The 19025-nt window shown below is 43.1% G+C and overlaps 2 protein-coding genes across 4 annotated transcripts; both read right to left on the reverse strand.

Annotated features, from left to right (window-relative positions):
• Nucleotides 1-1828: 1828 nt before the first annotated feature.
• On the reverse strand, nt 1829-11819 carry pcif1 (phosphorylated CTD interacting factor 1). 3 transcript variants are annotated; one of them, XM_046385179.1, is made up of 17 exons: nt 11698-11819; nt 9465-9622; nt 9223-9347; nt 8584-8709; nt 8260-8393; nt 7950-8104; nt 7616-7763; nt 7446-7529; nt 7262-7361; nt 6178-6337; nt 5911-6080; nt 5602-5688; nt 5315-5499; nt 4998-5091; nt 4495-4670; nt 3901-4225; nt 1829-3792 (listed from the first exon to the last, which is right to left on the reverse strand). In XM_046385179.1, exons 2-16 carry the CDS (start codon nt 9589-9591, stop codon nt 3901-3903), a joined length of 2196 nt encoding a protein of 731 aa, XP_046241135.1. In that variant the 5' UTR covers nt 9592-9622; nt 11698-11819; the 3' UTR covers nt 1829-3792. The 3 variants fall into 3 exon arrangements, with proteins under 3 accessions (XP_046241135.1, XP_046241136.1, XP_046241134.1); XM_046385180.1 differs by having other exon boundaries at nt 1829-4225; nt 9465-9619; XM_046385178.1 differs by having other exon boundaries at nt 1829-4225.
• A 1127-nt stretch (nt 11820-12946) lies between these two features.
• Nucleotides 12947-18592, reverse strand: zgc:77375 (uncharacterized protein LOC402927 homolog). The gene is made up of 9 exons (XM_046385181.1): nt 18467-18592; nt 17460-17651; nt 17112-17224; nt 16226-16319; nt 15400-15433; nt 15110-15284; nt 14335-14511; nt 13914-14091; nt 12947-13750 (listed from the first exon to the last, which is right to left on the reverse strand). Exons 1-9 carry the CDS (start codon nt 18560-18562, stop codon nt 13553-13555), a joined length of 1257 nt encoding a protein of 418 aa, XP_046241137.1. The 5' UTR covers nt 18563-18592; the 3' UTR covers nt 12947-13552.
• Between the last annotated feature and the right edge of the window lie 433 nt (nt 18593-19025).

The raw sequence follows: 19025 nt of genomic DNA on the forward strand, positions 1-19025 counted from the left end.
ACAGCAACTATTCAAATGAACTATAAGAACAGTTGAGATAGTAAAGTTATTGTAATTGTGATCATGATGTATTTTGCAGCAGCACCACAAGCAGCAGGCTGCCAACTGGCGTTCACTCATCAGCCACTGGTGTCCTCAAGGTTTCTTTAAGTTCAGCAATTATGTCTAATTTATTACACTTTTGTGTTTTATCAGATGCCAAAAACTATGTATGTGATACGTAACCTAAGAAAAACAACTTATATCGGTTTACACATGGTCCCAAATTTGCTAGAATCAGGATTAAATTTGTTAATAAATAAATAAATACATAATCTTCACGCAGAGTATTACATTTTATTTTTAAAGAATTTTATTTATATTTTTCCTGACTGCTCAATATATTGAATGTTCCTGTGCTGTGTTTATGTTTAGGTGAGATGAAATGCATTTCTACATTTGTTCAGTTTAACATCCTGAAACCTGTTCAAAACACAATGAGTGTGTTGGAACATTAATGGAAAACTTAACAGTTGATGTCCCCCCAGAGCAACATGTGTAAATCATACACGATCAGAGAGAGGCAGAAAAACTGGGTTGGATATATTTTTACTGGAAGAGGATGAAGCCGCAGTTTGTCTGCAGGCAGAATGAAGGACAGACAGTATTTACATTGTCCAGCTGTGAGGACCCCACCACTGATATGGCCAAGCCTTCATTGCTTTGCAGCGTCGCCACAGGGCATTACACCATGTGTCATTTCGTATTTACAACCAGAAGCATTTCAAATTTACGATGAAAAGATCTTTTGTTTCCTAGTTGTATAAAAGTGATGTTTTTACTGTTGACATTCTACACTCAGTCTTAAGGGAAAAAAACAACTTGCTGGTTTGAATCAATGAAGAAACGTGCATTGAATTCAGCAAAGACAAAACAACTGGAGGATTTATCTCATAATTCTGACTTTTGTTTCTGAAGTCATAATTAAGAGACGTTGTATCATTATTGATGCAACACAATGAATCAATAATTACAAATGACATTTTAAGTACACACAAAAAAGTTGTCACTTGACCATTTCCAAGTCGTCACATTGTTTTTGTAATTATGAGACAAAAATCTTGAGTTTTCAAATCTCAAAATAAAGAGCTCTTTGAAGCGCTATCACAGAATCATTTCAATATCCGTCTATCAGAGGACAACTCATGAAATCAGTTTACAAAATTAGAGAGGATTCTCATAATTCTGGCAAGATCTTCAGGAAGCTGTCGAGATCTTGTCTCAAAGTTAATAAAGTTCAATTAAGCAAGAGATTTGGAGGTAAGACCTAATTTTGAGGTAAGTAACATGTAATTAGAACTAATTAGAAGTTATCTGGTAATTAAAGTTTGACTAGATAAAATTGTGTTTCTCATAAATAAGAGAATTTTATTCAGTACTTATTAAATACAGATTTTATACAAACATAAAATTACAAGTTTTCTTGTAATTAATGTCAGAAAACCTTTGAAAGCTTTCGTCAGAACTCAATCACAAGATATTTATCTCATAGTTACAAGGACTTTACTTTTGATGATATACAGATTCTATAATTACAATAAAATATCTCCATTTTGTTTTCTTTGGTCAACTTAATGTAGTTTCACTGGTGTTATACTGACTTACCAGGAACAGTCCAACATTAGCCTAGCTTAGCATGAAGACTGTAACTCCAGATTCAAAGTAAACAGACATCCCAAAATGTTAACTGCTCTCAAAGCAGCCTTTAAAACAGTTAACAGCAAAATGTTTGAGAAACATTTTGTGTGATATTTCAGGGGCCAGGGGCCAGGGGCCAGGGGCCAGGGGCCAGGGGCACCTCGACTTTAAACTCAGCTTGAAAAAACACATTCAGGAATACGATCAGTTAAGGTGTCATGCACAACAGAAACCCAAGATAACCCAAAAACCATGAAAAAAATAATACATAAAACACTTACATACACAACTGAGAATTCAAAAAAATAAAGTAGGGGGGTATTGTGCTGGTTAGACTTCAGCATTACTGATGCATACACACTTCTACTTTTACATACAAGATATAGATCTTCTTAATAACACTTTGGTTTAGTTTAAAACAAACTATCATAGGCTGTATAATACAGAAAACAGATCTCCATATTTAAAAAATATGTTAAATTAACTCAAATAATAAAAAAAACCATTTTTTTTCAATCAATTTAACTGAAGATGAGGAAAATAACAGACTTCATATCATTTAACTGTACACTATCTACACAGCTGCTGCTGCTGTTGGGGCAGAAAATGATGTCACAAGGAGACAGATGCCTGATAGGATGACTCATTAGCCAATCAGAAGACAGATTATCAGCCACTGGTAACGAGTTACGAAGTGTGAGGAGCGGCTGGTCCCTCAAATATTTTTCGCCATTTTTAATTTTTTTAGAGATTTCTTTTCATGAATTGAATGTTGGTGAGTTTATTGTACTGACGCCACTGAAAAAAAGAACTAACAAAATACAGTCAAAATATTCCAAGATAAATGTCCAAAAAATACGTCATACATGAGAAAAATTCATAGAAATTACAGGCAAAAGGTGCACAGTCGTGAACAAAAGTTGAATTCAATAAAAGTATTTGAGAAAAAGTAAAATTTTTAAAATTGCAAATACTTTAAGAATAAAATGTCAAAATAAAGTATAATTACATCTGCTTCTGTCTATACATACAGAACCTTAAAGGCAGGATGAGTATGTTTTTCCCCCCACAATGTTCAGACTCTCAATCGTCACTACAATCATTACAACTTAGTGTCTGCATCTGTACAGACCCTGCACTCAGTCTGTATGTCCCGACGTTAGCACATTCAGGACTCTTCTGGCTGTCAGCCATGGAGCAGCGGATATGCAGCCGGAGTCCACAGTGTGTGAGGATGGGACTCTTAAAACATGGTGACCACATGTCAGATTGTTAGCATACAATCCACAAGGTCGGGTGGGTGGGCATCTTTGTGTTTTACAAACTGACAAATCCAACTCATTCTGCCCTGCCTATGAAAGAGGAACCAGACTTTTATAGCAAGAACTCCTCACACTTCACAATTTAACTTAACATGGAGCCTCATCTCCAGTGGTGGTGGTCGTATCTGTCATGTCTCTGATCACACTTCCTGTTTAATGATGACACCAGAGGAACCTCAGAGTCCCAGTTGTGAGTCGGCCTCCACCAGAAAATATGACCTGACTGTGAAGGCTTCGCCTCCTCCTGCATGTTGAAAACTCAGTTTCCCACAATCCACCACTGACTGAACAAGCTCATCTTCTGAAACACTGATTGGCCAGGCCATCCTGAAGACATGGATCCTGGAGCAGGATTTCGCTGAATTCTGTCCGACTCAACAAAGAAAGTCCAGTAAATAGTAATAGCTGCCTTGTCAACCGATCACCAAGCCCTGTCGGTGTGGGGACCAACCAGAGCTCCTCCAGTGACGCAGAGGAGCAGTGACATCACAGATGATATCACAGGTGAATGAAACGATTTTTATTGCTTGAGCTCCAACAAGTCGCTGCTCGCTGATTAACTACATCTGTTGGCTGCAGTCCTTGTTGCTAAGCAACAAGAGCCTTGACACCTATGATGTCAGAGCTTTGACCAACGAGAAGAGCTGATGTCAGCGTGGATGAACCAGTTTGAGTAAACACAGGAAAGGCCAACAGAAAGGATTAAGTCAGGTTTTAGGGGGAACGGCAGAGCAGCATTGTGGGTATTTTGACAGAAGCTGAGGATGTGCTACAGGTGCAGGTGAGGGACAATCTGAATAGACGAGACAACGATCAGAACAAACTAACGTGGTATGACAGAGAAATTTTAAACAACTTTCCAACAGGTGAAGGGACGCAGTCACTGTAAGCCCCGCCTCACCTACACAGCAGCCATCTTGTCTCGAGGACTGCTGCTGCTGCTGCTGCTGCTGCTACTACTACTGTTGTTGTTGTTGTCATGGCCACCAGGTGACATCACAGCGCTGTGCAACCGATCAGCTGCCTTAGGGGCGGAGTCTCTGTCTCCAGGCGTGATGTGGGCGGGGCCAGGAGAGGACAAGGAGGAGGGGTGCGATGGGGAGGGCCGGTACGCCGCCATCAGCTCAGCCAGACGCTCCGGAGTCGGAGCCCACTTCGCAAAACCAGCATCGTTCTGAAGGAAGAGTACTGCTGTACCGTGTACTGCCCGGTAATACATCTCTTCTCTGAAAATACACAACATACAAGTTGAATGTTGTATGACAGTATCAGACCAGTACACAGCAGTATATCTACTCCCTAAAGAGACAAACATGAGACATTTTGTACGATGTGTCTTACTGTGTAGAAAAGTATGGTGCGTTGTCAGTGTAGTACCAGTGCAGTGCTTTAGTCAGGTCTAGATAGCAGTACAGTGTAGCACAAGTCGAAACAATATAGTATCACTTTAGAACTGCGATGTATTTGGGTACTACAGGAGTAGTAATATCAGTACCTCTTGCAGATGTGTTGACTCCCGGAGCGATACTCGTGCTCGTAGGCTGGGATGTTCAGCTGGTGACGAAGAAATCGGCTTCCCTCCATACGGGTCAGAGCCGGGGTGACGGGGTCACGCCACTCAGGGACGAAGACAATGAAGGACAGAGGTTCAGAGGACTGATCCAACAGCTCCTGACAGACACAGACAGACTGCAATATGTTCACCTGTACTTACAATACAACACAGCATAGTACAATGCAGACCAGTCCGGTCTGATTTAGATTGACAGCCTGGCTTAAAAGTGTGTGATACCTCCTCTAACCTCCTAACGGATGATCATGAACCTACCGCCACTGGCAGAATCTTTATTGTTTTGGGAAGAGAGACCTTGAAGCCTCCAGGTTTAGAAGACAACAACAGAACGGTACAAACCAGTATGGATTAGTATGATGCTGGTCAATCCATACTGGTATATTTCCCAGTATGGTACAAACTAGTACACGACATAGAAGACTGACCTCAAAGTGGGTCACCATGGTATCCATCAGCTCTTCACAGAACGGAGGGTTTGCTTCAAATGAGCCACTGGCTGGACAGAAAGACAGGAATGGCCTGAACCGAACACACACACACACACACACACACACACACACACACACACACACAGGGTTAATGACTGCAGTGCATACTCATAGTATTAACATCAAATACTTCAATGCTACTCCAATGCTGTTCTTATCAGCCAGATAATGACAGTATGAATATCACAGTATGATTCTACTGACAGTAACGGTTACATACAGACTAACTTTAATTATCTGTAGGTGTGTCTCACCCTCTTGATCCAAAGAAGCCGTCGGTGTCAGGGAAAGCCGAGCAGAACTGTTTGAAGTAGCAGTTGAGCGGCGAAGCGAAGCACTCAAAGGAAACGCCAAACTGTCGGTTCAACGCCTCAAACACCGTCACAGGCAGCGCCCCCTGCAGGCCTGTCCCCTCATTAACCCCTGTGCCAAACATCACCTGGACACACACACACATTAACTCAACAAATTAACTGAGTTGTTAACAGACTGTCAGGCGAGGTCAGGGAAACCCCGATTGGTTAGCAGAAAGTCAGCTGACCTGGTATCTCTTGAGGAGGCACCAGACTCTGGATAGGAACTTCTCAAAGCGAGGATCATCAATGCAGCTGTACCTGTACAACAACTCCTGCACAAACAGAGATAGACGGACGGACTTTAAACAGGATTCAACAGACTCTCACTCTCCTCTGGTTGACATTAGCCACCATGTTGGAAGGGCCTTCATTTGCCCTCATCTGCAGAGAAAAACAGCAATGGTTTAAAACAATGTGCCGATCCATTATTGGGTGCAGATTCCCACGCCGAGCAGTACTAAACATCAGGGTCAGTAGTATCTCTCAGTACTGACCAGTTTACTAAAGTGACCTCTGTTGACTTTGACCATCTCTCCTCTGAAGCGCAGACAGGCCACGTCGTTCTCGAAGTGCAGCTCGACTCGAGGAAGAGGAGGCGAGGGGATCGCCAGACGCACCGGGTAACAGTAGACTAAGCGGGACTGCTGGGGGGACGCACATGCCTCTGAAGACACACACAACACATGATACACACATGAACAACACACAGGACAGAACGTTACCTGTGGGGGGTCCTGCAGTTGACTTGTGTCTGTGTGTACCTGTCGGGGGGTCCTGCAGCAGGCTCAGGTGTGTCTGTCTCAGGCGGCGGCTGTACTCTGCTGACAGCTGGTAGATCTTGGAACAGATTCCCTCCACGGAGTCTTTGGCGACAGCGGCGACATGAGGTCCACACTGCTGTCTCAGATGCTCCAGACGGTCCTATGCGCACACACGCACGCACGCACCCACACACACTAATTACACATTCGTATAGTGACTGTGCTGCAACTAAATATTCATCCGTCCATTTTGCAGCTCATCTGGGATCAGGCTGTGTACAGCAGGCCAGAGAATCTTCTCCCTTTCCACATCCTCCAGCTCTTCCTGAGGGATCCAAAGCTGTTCCAAGCATGATGAGATTCTGCTCTGATCCAGAGATGTTCTCAAGCAGGAGGAGATCTCACAGTTTACTCTTTAAACTTTTGGGATTAAAAAGTGTATTTATCTTTACTCTTATGTCTCAGCCTCCCTGCATCAGCGAACCATAATGTGATGTAGACTACTGTAATGAGTCTGTCTTGTCCTGTTGACTGGAGGGAAATAACTGGAGTCTCTGCTGAGTGATGAGTCCAGTCAGACGCCACACACACACACAACCTCAGTGCTGCTGTTGCTCACTAGTTTACATTCATTAACGCATTCTGTCCAAATAAATAAAAACGATCCTGTGGTCAAACTCACAGTGTAAAACATTTGCTTTGCCTTCTGTGTGAACACAATCAAAATTTGAAATGTATTAAAGTAGAAAGATGAGTCTCATTCCCAGAGAATCTATTCTGTTTGGTGATGGATGAGTGGTCTGTCACTGTGGTGGTAACACACTTGACCACAGTTCCAGTCCTTTGCAGAAGGAATATAAAGCCCTCACTGTCTAATAAATCAGAGTACAACTCAGTTCTACTGGTGCCTGTAGGCACAAACTCATATTTCTGAACATTTTGGGGAACCTCAAAACCTCTGCCAGAGAGACGACACCTCGAGTCAGGGTCATCAGTCCTGCCGAGCGTGTTTGTTATGAGACTAAACGTGTTGAGAAGCCTGTAACACAGTGACAAACAGAAGAGGAGAAGCATCAGGGGTTACCATGTAGTCCTCCTTGCTGGCGGAGTGATCTCGGCGCAGCCAGCTCATGGTGTCTTCAGCGTTCCACTTCACAACCTTCCTGCTCTCTGGACTCGCATTCCTGAACAGGTCAGACATGAAAGGTCAGAGCTCCTGGACGATGACCTCAACCAGACAGCACCCTGATTGGTCTGCTGTGACCTACCTGGAGTCAATCATCTTCTTAGCAGCTTCAGCATATTTGAACAGCAGCTTCCGGGCCTCCTCTTTGTACTTGATGCGCGACAACCTGAGACACACAAAGATATTAATGTGTAAAAACAGATAATATTCAAAACACTAATTTCACTGATATGGTCCAGTCCAGACAGGTACCTGATGGGAATGTCGTTCATGACCTCTCTGAACATGGACGGGGAGATGACGGGCTCACAGTCGCTTGGCAGTAAGGGGTCATGACCTTTGTCAATCACTTTCCTTTCCAGTAACCAACGGTTGAATGACTCCCGGGGCGGATCAATACCTGAACCACAGACAGACGTCCCACTTACTGACACGACCAACAAATCCTAATTAATGACCAAAGTCCATCAAGAGCTGCAAGTCTGTGGACAAGTTCCAAATTAAAACCAACAAGTCAAGTCCAAAATTGAGATGAACTTGATTGTCATGCCTCCACTTTAGTTTTCATCCTACTGTGTGATGGTACCTTCTCTCTGGTGGCACAGCTCATGGTAGTGTTGCCGAAGTTTGGTGACAAGCTGAGCCCTCTGCAGCTCTATCTCAGGGTGTGGAGGCAGGTGGTTGGCGGGACGATGCTCTCTGATCACAGCATTGGTCTGGACATCCAGATCCCAGTATACACTGAAAACAAGGCAAGTTTATTTGTAAAGTACCTTTCACTGGCAAGGGAATTCAAAGGGTTTCTCATAAGACACAAAAGGCAGGAGAGACAAACCAAGTGCTATTGACAAAGAAGCTGAAGATGCTAACTGAGGGGGTGTGGCCTCAGTACTCACACAGCTGGTCTGTAGGGAGCAGGGGCAGGGCTGGGAGTGGTGGGCGTGGTTGATTGGGTTTGTTTGTCATCTGGGGCGGAGCTCCAGGGCTTAACCCCAGGGGTGCTGGGAGAGATGGGCGTGGTGGGCTCCACCTGGAAACCACATGCAGACAGAAGAAGAGATTACACAAAGACCGATTTTCCACAATTTCCCTCGGATCAATAAAGCATCTATCTAGCTATCTATCTCTATCAATTCACAACACACCACTCACTAGTTTAACTGTCAAGTCAGCTGATCACAACCAGGTGTGCCTTTAAGCTGTAAATGGTCAGTTTTTACCTTGGCTCGTTTGAAGCTGTTAGGCACTGCCCCCTGCTCCTCAGAGCCCCTCCTCTTCCTCTGACCGTTACCAAGGTTACTGTCTCCACCCTCTGCTGGCGCTGCATTCAGACCCAAAGGATCAGACTGCACATAGAGAGCAAGAAAGTGATTACTGGGCTTCATTTCCTGACTACATATGGGAAGATGACAGAAAGAGGACATACGTTATTCATCCATCAAGGGGAAATTTAATGTTTCGCACTGTTCTTATTTTAAACTAACAGGAACTTTACACATGCATCCCATTGGTTCTGAATCTACCTGGAAGCAGCACCGCATTCATCAAACCACAATGTAAAGAAGGTACAAGAAATAAGAAAACAGTGAGCACATCATCTAAAACACTAACATAAAAAGCTTTTGGATTTATCCATGCAAATGCACAACTTGGCTGCCTTGCAAAGGAATCACTGTCACAGATCACTGTGGAAAAGGACTGCGAGCGTCAGAGAGATGGGCTGCGGAACTGCAGATCCATGGAAGTTGGATTATCGATAAGTCGGAGGGAAAACTGGCAGGAGCAATAGTGAATCTTGTCTGCAGTTCAAGTGTCCTCCCACTGAGGACACCAAGAAAGGAAGCAGTAACACTACTCACGATGACATCATGCTGACCAAGCACTGGCACCTCCCACAGGCTCTGATTGGTGAATCTGTTGAAATAATACGGTCTGTTCTCCCTCCGAGACCAGCACTTTGACCATCCAGCCTGGACCAGCTCATCTAACATACAGACAGTTCAGAGGGACACACGCGTCAGAGGGACAGACTGGTGCTGACACTAACCAGCCATCCAAACCAGTTCATCTATCAAACAGACAGAGGAGTAGAGAGATGTACCTGGGAGCTCAGGTGGCTTGGCGGTGCTGGACGGAGAAAGGGGCGGTCCCTGAGAGGGGGCGGAGACAGAGGGAGACTGCATCATGGCCGCCTCCCCTTTCACCGATCCCTGACTGTCACTGGACATCTCAGCTGCTCGTCAGAATGACATCGACCTTCTTGGACAAGAAGATAAACTTTAACTTTCACAATAAAACACTGGTGAGATGTGGACAGCCCCATAATGGAGACTCTGTTTCTAAATATTTCACACTGTTACACAGATCAGACCACAGACATGCTGAGGAGTTATAAACACTAATAACATCAGCTTCACATTCATGAAAATAGTTTCATAATAAAAATGTAAGCTGTAGTGATGTTGATGATGACACAAACAAATGTGATAGTTTAATGGTCGTTACAATGGTGTGACACTGACATTTGTCACTTTTGAGACCATCTGAATGTAACCAACTTCTCTGTTGTGGTGATCGCTGGTGTTTCTGACTTTGTTTACATTTGAGAAGACAATTCATAAATTCTAAAAAAATAATTGCTGGTTAAATTCTAACTAACTGTTGCATCTCAAACTGAGAAACTGACCTGAGCTCTTCAGGCTGTTTCCATTTATAAAACAGGACTGAGTTCTTCTGTCAGGATTGTAACACACTTTGGAAAGAAAGCAACTCTTTAACCTTCTTTGTATGTAGATGTGGACATAGAGTTTCCTTCATGACAAACAAATAGGTGAAAGCCCGATCAATATTTAGCTGTATTTATAACATTAACATTGAGACTAGAACTTTCGTTCATTATCAATTAATCTGTTGATCACTGCTTGAATTATTTGTTTTTGTCTACTAAATGACAGACTGAAGAAACTAGAACCAAGAAGTTCATGGCTTTTGTATGCCAACAATCAATCATCAAAATAGCTGTAGATTTATTTTAGGTCGTGCTTAAAAGGCGGCTGGAGTAGCTTCATTACAGTGTCGTCTCATTCAACTCTGACTGGGTCCTTCTCTCGTTATAACACTTAAGTTTATTGATAACAACAATACCAAACTATTTTGTTATATATAAAAGTCTCTTTGTATACTGAAATTGAACTTTTGATGGGGTTTAAAGGGAAATTCTCCAGTTGTAACAGTGTGACATAAGTGACATCTTCTCGTAACTGTTATGACAAACGACATAAAAGTAATAGGCAGTGATTTTGTTAAATGTTTGACTTTTTTCAAGAAAAAACGACAAACACAGTGCTGTTCCATTTTGTCCAGCTTGTCATTTGCTGTCTGTCCCAGTCAAATGAATATGTTTGAACTGAAACTGATGGGCATTTTTCATTGTTTTGACATTTTGTAAACAAAACAATCAATCAATATGCAGATGAATTAAGTAATGAAACAACTGTTAGCTGCGGCTCTATAAAGTTGCTAATGCCGGTATAAGAAGGTGCATGGCCGTAGTGATGGATGCTGTATGTACAGATAATGTCTGTGAGTAAATATAAACTGATCACCATCTGAACAATCAAACTGATTCAGCCAGTGTCAGCACGCTGACAACATGAAGCTTCTGACCGAGCTTTTCATCACGGACCGTCTAAATGTGGCGGTTTGAAGGCAGATGGCGGCAAACCGAGTAATATCAGAGTTTTATTCTTAACAAAACGATCGATTAACAAAAGACAACGTGTATTTTTTATCTCGTGCGAAATTAAATCGCCATGTCCATACACTAAATTAAACGCGAATGTTTTCTTTCTTATAAGCAGAAACGAGCGCTATGGTTACACGCATGCGCACGACAGGCTTTCCAAACAAACACGGAGGAGGAGATGAGGAGGGGGAGGAGGACAACAAAAAGCTGCGGCTGTTCCTCCAGAGCCCGGGCTGAAGACACGAACACTGCTGTTCTCAGTATCGCTCGACAACGGGGTCAATCCAGGCTAAATTGATTGAAAAACACAGAAAGGAGAACGGGCCACCTTTAGCCCCCGTAATTAACAGCTGTTTTGCTCAACCTGCTCGGTCTTCGCTCAGTGCGACCGCTGATGTTTAGGCGCCACTTCTTAGACAAGATGGCGGACACGCCCCTGCCACAGCGCTGCGCGCTCTGCACAAAACTTATGCCCTTTATTTCAAATTCAGTCCTCCTGTGCGCCATTACTCAGGTTAATCTGACGGCCAAAACCTTCCGCCACTTGTCGGTACCGTTGGAAGGGCTCTGTGGGGCCAGCTGTCCTTACCTTATGCGGTTATGGTGCGGAGAGTAGTGGTTTCTGTCCGTTTGTTTCGGGTCCTCCGCTCCGCTCCCTCCCCGCCTGCTCAGACATCTTTACAGGGACACGGGGTGAGCCACTGCGCAGGCGCAGCTGGTGCCACGCTTCCTGTTTAGAGATGTCCCGTACCTCCCGCCATGTTGAGTAGGTCAAACAGGCAGAAAACAACTAATGTGGTGTTTAAACTTTACTCGTTGACTCATAACTTGTGTCATACTGACACATTTGAAGGATTTCGGCAAGCCAAATAATATGCATTAATATAAGAAATACACTTTAATTCTCAATAAGCTCATATGGATGAGAATTCCTTAAAGTGCTCAGATGAAGCAGTAACTTCTACATATCATGACGCCAGAGTTCAGATCCGACAAAAAAGTTAACAAATAAATACAGTTTTAAAGAAATAAAGAAGTTACTTTTAGACCTGAACACAGAATTAATCCAGACAACATTAAGCTGATTTTTCCCAAGCACATAATCACTTTTTGTGAAAATGTTCGATGAAGAAGGTTGGAGCGAACTAAAGTCCAAGTCAATCACTAATAAAAAACTAATATGTTTTATTAAGTAAGCTAAACAGTCATCATGTATAGAAATCTTTCTTTTAAGAATGTTGCAGAATATACTTAAATGTTATTAACAAGCTTTAACTTCACAACAACAGCTGTGTGTAACCATTTTATACCAAATCTTAGGGAAGATTCAAATCAGAGAAAATATCAGTATAAAATATGTCTACCTAAAAGACTTGATATTTCTGACAAATTTATCTGAAAATTTTATGCAAAGAAAAATTTCATTCAGAATTTTATAAACATCAGAATCAGAATCAGAATCAGCTTTATTTGCCAAGTACGTGTGACCATACAAGGAATTTGACTCTGGATTTTTCTCTGTCCTGTGCACCATACAAAATACAAAATAACAAATAATAGTAATAAAAAATGTAGAGTAAAGTATTTACAAGAAGAAAACATGTTTGTGAAACAGTTTCTCTTCAGTTTCCTGCAGATTTTAGACATTATATTTAAAATATTTTTTAGTTGAGTTTAGTTTTAGTTTTTTAGTTGAGTTGAGTTTGAGTTTTCCTTTTAATGTCTTAAAGATATTAATGTATACTTTACTGTATGTGGTCAGTTAAACATTTCAGTGTGATTGTTATTATGGAATATAGGAAAATGCACTTTGACAAAATTTATTTCAAGATATCTGTTTATTTTTATTGCAGGAAAATATTAAATAAGACAGCATTCAGATGTTTAAAATCCACAGATTACACAGAAATATCAATCATCAGATCGGACGTTCGCAGTACCAACAACAATTTGTGAAATTTAATATTTAATTGAAAAGTCAGGTTCATAATACATAAACACACAGTAGTAGTAGTGTGGTTTCTGGGACCAGGGGTTTCTTATCTGGTACAAGGCTAAAAAGTCACTCAGTTTGAAGCTAAATGGGTTTAAAAGTTGTCAGATCTAATATTGCTCACTCAGTGGGCAATACTGTTGTAGGATCTGTGAATTCACCAGATGACCAATACGAAACCTGGGAGAGCTAACCTCTGACGGGATGCAGAGCTGAAGGGTCCAAAACAGAGGAAGCTATTGTTGCTTATTAGTATAACCTGCTCCATAAGAGAGACGTGGCTTACGGGAGACAGGAGTACATCATACTGATACAACTGGACACTCAAAACTCAAGTAGTATCTATGTGAGGGTCAGAGGTCTGAGGACACAGACCAGGTCTCACAGGTCAAGCATCAGTGGTCATGGGTCAGGTGTCTGAGGTCACAGGTCAGGTATCGGAGGTCAGGTGTCACAGGCCAGAGGGAACAGTGCTTTCCTGCCTCAGCAGCAGGTCAACAGCAGCATCCACATCCTCTACCAAGTGACTGGGCTCCACCAAGTCTGGCTCCAAGACCAAGTCTCTGTGACCATGGAACACTGTCTCTGTGATCGCACCACTCTGGTTGCTAGGCAACGGGGAGCGAGGGTCATAGACACCTGTACACACCTGAGGACAGGTGGAGCAGCTCTGTGTTAATGCTACACTTTAAAAGAACACAATATTATAATACTGTGATGTCAGTGTTATTACTGATACAAATGATGGACAAAACCACAAAAGTAAGACCAGAGTTCTAAAGCAAGTTTGAACTGGTTTTGTCTCGACCTACCAGTATGGAGCGACACTGAGCGGCAGCAGACACCATCTCCTCCTCTGGCACCACCATTGTAAGGTGACTCCCCATTCCCTGGGCAACAAGCTTGGTAGTGGTCGTCATGGCAGCGTGCTGCTGAGCCAGGTAACGGTTGTACAGGTTAGCACCATAGATATCCGTCATCAGGTTGTCACTAGGCAACAAGAGGAGAGCAGTTTGGTTACTGAACTGATGGTGCTATGGATGGTTTGGTAAATGGTGCTATCAGTTTTGTGGCCTGATACACAGACCGTGTCATGGAGAGCTTGGTGCTTACTCAGACGGCGTTATGGCCGTTTTGCTTACCCAACAGTGTCAGTGTTACGGTTTGGTTACCTGACAGCACAGAGGGTGATATGGACAGTTTGGTAGATGGCATTATGATCATTTTAGTTACCCGATTGTGTAGATGGTGGTCAGTTTGTGGTTGTGGTTCTGCAGTCTCAGCAGGTGCTCGGCGTACTGGTATGTTAGCAAACTGGGCTTTCCCAGCAGCGCCTCATACTGAAGCTCTCGACCCGTCACCTTCTTGTAGACTGACTCCAGGCAGAGCAGGAACATCCCATGACCAAATCTATGGCAATACAACAAGGTAAAAAAACAAACAAACCAAGGCCATGGATGAGGATGATGACACAAATGCATCACGAATCCCACTCCCTTCTATAGAAATAGAATAAAATATTTACTAATTGATCATTTCACGGGCGGCACGGTGGTGCAGTGGTTAGCACTCAGCAGTGGTCGCCTCATAGCAAGAGGGTTCCAGGTTCAAATCCCGGTCTGGGCCCTTCTATGTGGAGTTTGCATGTTCTCCCTGTGCCTGCGTGGGTTTTCTCCGGGTTCTCCGGCTTCCTCCCACAATACCAAAAACATGCACATTAGGTTAATTGGCTGCTCTACATTGCCCCCTAGGTGTGAGTGTGAGAGTGTGTGGTTGTTTGTCTTTGTGTGTTGGCCCTGTGATTGACTGGCGACCAGTCCAGGGTGAACCCCGCCTCTCGCCCGTAGTCAGCTGGGATAGGCTCCAGCTCCCCCGCGACCCTGACGGATAAGCGGTATAGAAAATGGATGGATGGATGATCATTTCACTATGTATTGATATAGAGTCACGCCTTCCACCTGAGAGGCAACAGGAAGTGGAAAAATGACTTCCTGAGTGCTTTGGTTACCGTGGAGACGGGGCCTCTGCCATCCACATCAGGTCCATGTTACAAGCGAGCACTGGCAGCTGCATCGATAGCTGAGGGTCATACGCACAACCAGGATTCCCATTGGTCAGGAGCACGTCAATCAGTAGCTGTAGGTTGGTCTCCCATCTGACTGGCTCCCCAAACAGGATGATCGCTGCAGCAACACAGGAAGTCAGCAAGAAGAAGCCATCAAATAAGAGCGAAGAAAGAAATGACATGCAGGGCAGCTTAAACATGTTTCATTGATCCTTCATTTCTGTGCTCATTACCTTCAATTTTGGGAAGAGTCTTCAGAGGAGACGGCTGAAAAAGACAAAATACTGTTAGATGGACGAACTTCTGGATCTTTAGTCAAATATCAAACGAAAAACAGGTAGAAGCCAAGTTCTGTCTCTGGTGTAAACCTGCTTCTCTCTGCAGATGACACCTCGCACGCACAGCGTTTGTAATTAGTGTTCAAGTCATTAACGAACATTGTGATGGAAATAGATTTATCAGCGTTGTTTGTTGAAACAATAACTGTGATTGGATAGCCAGACAATCATTTTTCATCAGTTCTGTAATCCAGATCTCCTTGTCATTGGGTGGATGAAAATAAAGGTCTCTTGTTTATTCGGGCATTCGGGTCATGGTTTCTGGAGACATTGCTGATCACTTGTGGCTTTGAGCACCACAAGTGAAGTTCCATCTAGTTCCATTATATTCAAGAGAAGGCAGACATCTTTCTCTGCAACTCTGCAACTCACACCAAAACTATCTAGATGGATAAACAGCACTACAGTTAAGTGGACAAACATTTTATAGAGATAAGAGATATGCAGACACAAATTAAAGTCACCCAAATGTTTACAAAAGACAGTTCACTTTAGTTTTTGGTCTCTTATTTTTAAAGTGTATAGTACAACATGTCACAACTACACCTGACGTTACAGTGCCTTCCTGTTTATGTTGGTAACTGCTTTTGAATGGACAACACTGCAGATGTTTCCTGGCAACACTAAATTCACTAACTGAGACACTTCTTACATTTCGGTGGTTGAGTTTATTTTAGATAAACACCAGTTTGGAGTCACCTGTCACAGCTACAGCACTCACAGGTAGTCTGGGTCTCCTGTTGTGGTCCACCATGTCCAGCAGGGGGTGATGTTCTCTGAGCTGCTCAATGCTCACAACCTTCTGAAAACCCAGCCTGGTGAAACAGTCAAGTCCTCCAACACATGAATCGTTCAGACTGAAGCTACAGAGCAAAACATGCCTCAGGGTGATCAACTGTTAGATCACATGAGGTCAAAGAACCTCGTAACACTGAAACATCCACTCTACCTACAAGTGATAGACTGTAAAATACACACTGAGCTTTAATGTGTACATGTCCTACTGCACGCTGCATTCACTCTATTTAGACGTGTAATAATACTTATTCTGCAGATAACCAGCTGTAATATCAGAGACAAGACTGAGAGACGCAACAGCAGCCAAAGACTCTGCCTCTGTCTGAAAGAATATAATCACAAACTACAAACCTCAAGCCCCCACAACAATAATGCCTTTGAGCTGGCCAATGAACTGAATGTATACTGATACACCATGGAAGGCAAAGGCCCTGACAAAGGCCCACTATGTTGTGTTGTCAGAGGGCGTTGGTGGCTCTGATTTTTAATTTGGGAACCAGCAAGTGGGCTGGAGTGGTCCAACGCTAACTTAAGGTGTTGTCTTGCGATAGGTAACAGCCTATCAAGTGTGACGTTTTGCCATGAAATATGTTTCTAACCATTGTCTTTTCAGGTGCTGATCAAGTGAAATGCTGCCTGATAGCAATTTGACAGAATCGCTACATTTGTACAACTTCATCCGGGAAAACAGCAGTACGACTGATGTCCTGAGACTGATGTCAAAGGAAAATGTCTGCCATGTGGTCTATGAGCCTCGACTGCTGTCAGTATGAAGAAGAAGCCAGTCGGAGGTCAGAGGTGAAGGATACGTGTTGGCGATGTCGGTCACTGGTCCCTGTCCAGACACCAGGACACATTTATCATGGAAAGTCTTCAACATTCGCAAAGGACTATGGGAAAGAACTACCTGCTCTGGGGCGATCTACAGAGAGAGAGAGAGAGAGAGAGAGAGAGAGAGAGAGAGAGGGCATACGACTGTGACAAACCTCATTATCTATCATGAAATGTAGAACAAAGCAGAAATATATCAAATGGAAATGAATACAAATGGTCTCTGATAATAATACGGTTTAATGAACTGGGTACAAACAAAGGAGCAGACATGAACGCAGAACACCTCTCTGTTTGTCTCTGCGTCTTTGTTCAGTCTGTCTCACCTGGACCTCCAGCAAATGAGACAGCTGCTGGGCCTTGTGATGTCTCTGACAGCTGCCTGCATTGGTGACAAAGACGACAGGAAAGAGGAAGTTGTTGTTTTGATCCACAAGCTTCCGAAATGCTCGTCGAGCAGCTGGTATCACAGAGCCGCCGCGAAGCAAGACGCCATCCACGTCAAAGAGGACGCCCACCTGATGGAGACAAACCAGCAAGATCAACAGACAGGTCAAACAGACATCACTTCGTTAATGCTCAGATAACTAAAGCCCCATGAACATCACACGGGGAGGTGGGGCATGAAGTCTTCATCGTGCTCCTCAATAATGTAACCAGCTCAGTCACATTCTGCAAACCACAGATATGCGACACGAAGACGAGGTGATTGTCCAAGCACAGGACCAAAGAACAGCTGCATTTTTATTTTTTTTAACAATGCAAATGGGCTTTTCCAGTTGCATTTGTGCCTTTTATTGTTTCTGACTCATGAAGTTACAGCCAGCAGCTGTAAACGGGAAAACAGCTAGTGTGAGTCTTTCCAAAGTTAAAAAGCACACTGATTAACATGCTATAAAGCTTATTTACCTGAGCTAACCAGCTGCTGGCTGTACATTCATATAACACGAGAAATGGTGTCAATGTGAGCATTTGACTCTCAGCAAATATCCAAAATATGTTGCTGCATTATTTATTTTCTTTAAAGTGAAGACACCCGTGGCATGTCACTGACATTCGCAGTAATAAGAAACAAGTGAAGGAATGACTGTAATTCTTATCCCCATAACCATGAGTGCATCTGTGGGTGAGCCTACTGCAAAGGTCAATACATTAAGTTCAGATCATTTCATACTTGAGTCTGAAAGTAATTTCAATCTTGGTCCTTAACTTCAGACAAGTTAACAAAAGCTGAGCAGCTGAACTGTCGCTCAGGAGATCATGCTATCAAACTGACCAATAACCAAGTCAGTGTGTAATCACACCAAACACCGACACACACACACAGACTGACCTGCCTGCTGGTTGACATGGATCTGACCGCCTGCTGCAGGAAACCTCGACACCACATGACTCCCGTTTGTCTGTCACACATGAGCTGTTTGCTCATTTATACTGACGGGGCCATGACATCATCAGGGGCAGGCAACATGACTGAATGCTGCTGTGTCCCAAATCCAGACTACATACTGATCAGTTTGATCAGTCAGTTTATGACTCCATATCTTAATGTTTTATACAAACAGGAAACAAAGAAACTCATCACAAGTTACTCCATCAATCCAACCATGACCTTCATCTTCTATTCATCTGTTGATTTTCGCTCATTTGATAAATAAAACATCAGGAAACAAGGAAAAGATCCATTAAACGTCACATTTTGTCCAAACGACAACGTTAATATGCTGATGTTGGTAGGTATGTTTGTCATGTTCACTAGTTTAGCATTTTAGCATGTTGACATTAGCTAATTAGTGCTAAACCCAGACGGTGTGATGCATTAAAATGTTGACCTGATGATGAAAAGTCACAGGATCATGAAGTTATCACACTTCATCCTGAGGGGAACATGA

Source organism: Scatophagus argus, chromosome 3, assembly GCF_020382885.2.
Source record: "Scatophagus argus isolate fScaArg1 chromosome 3, fScaArg1.pri, whole genome shotgun sequence".
In the NCBI taxonomy this organism is placed as follows: domain Eukaryota; kingdom Metazoa; phylum Chordata; class Actinopteri; family Scatophagidae; genus Scatophagus; species Scatophagus argus.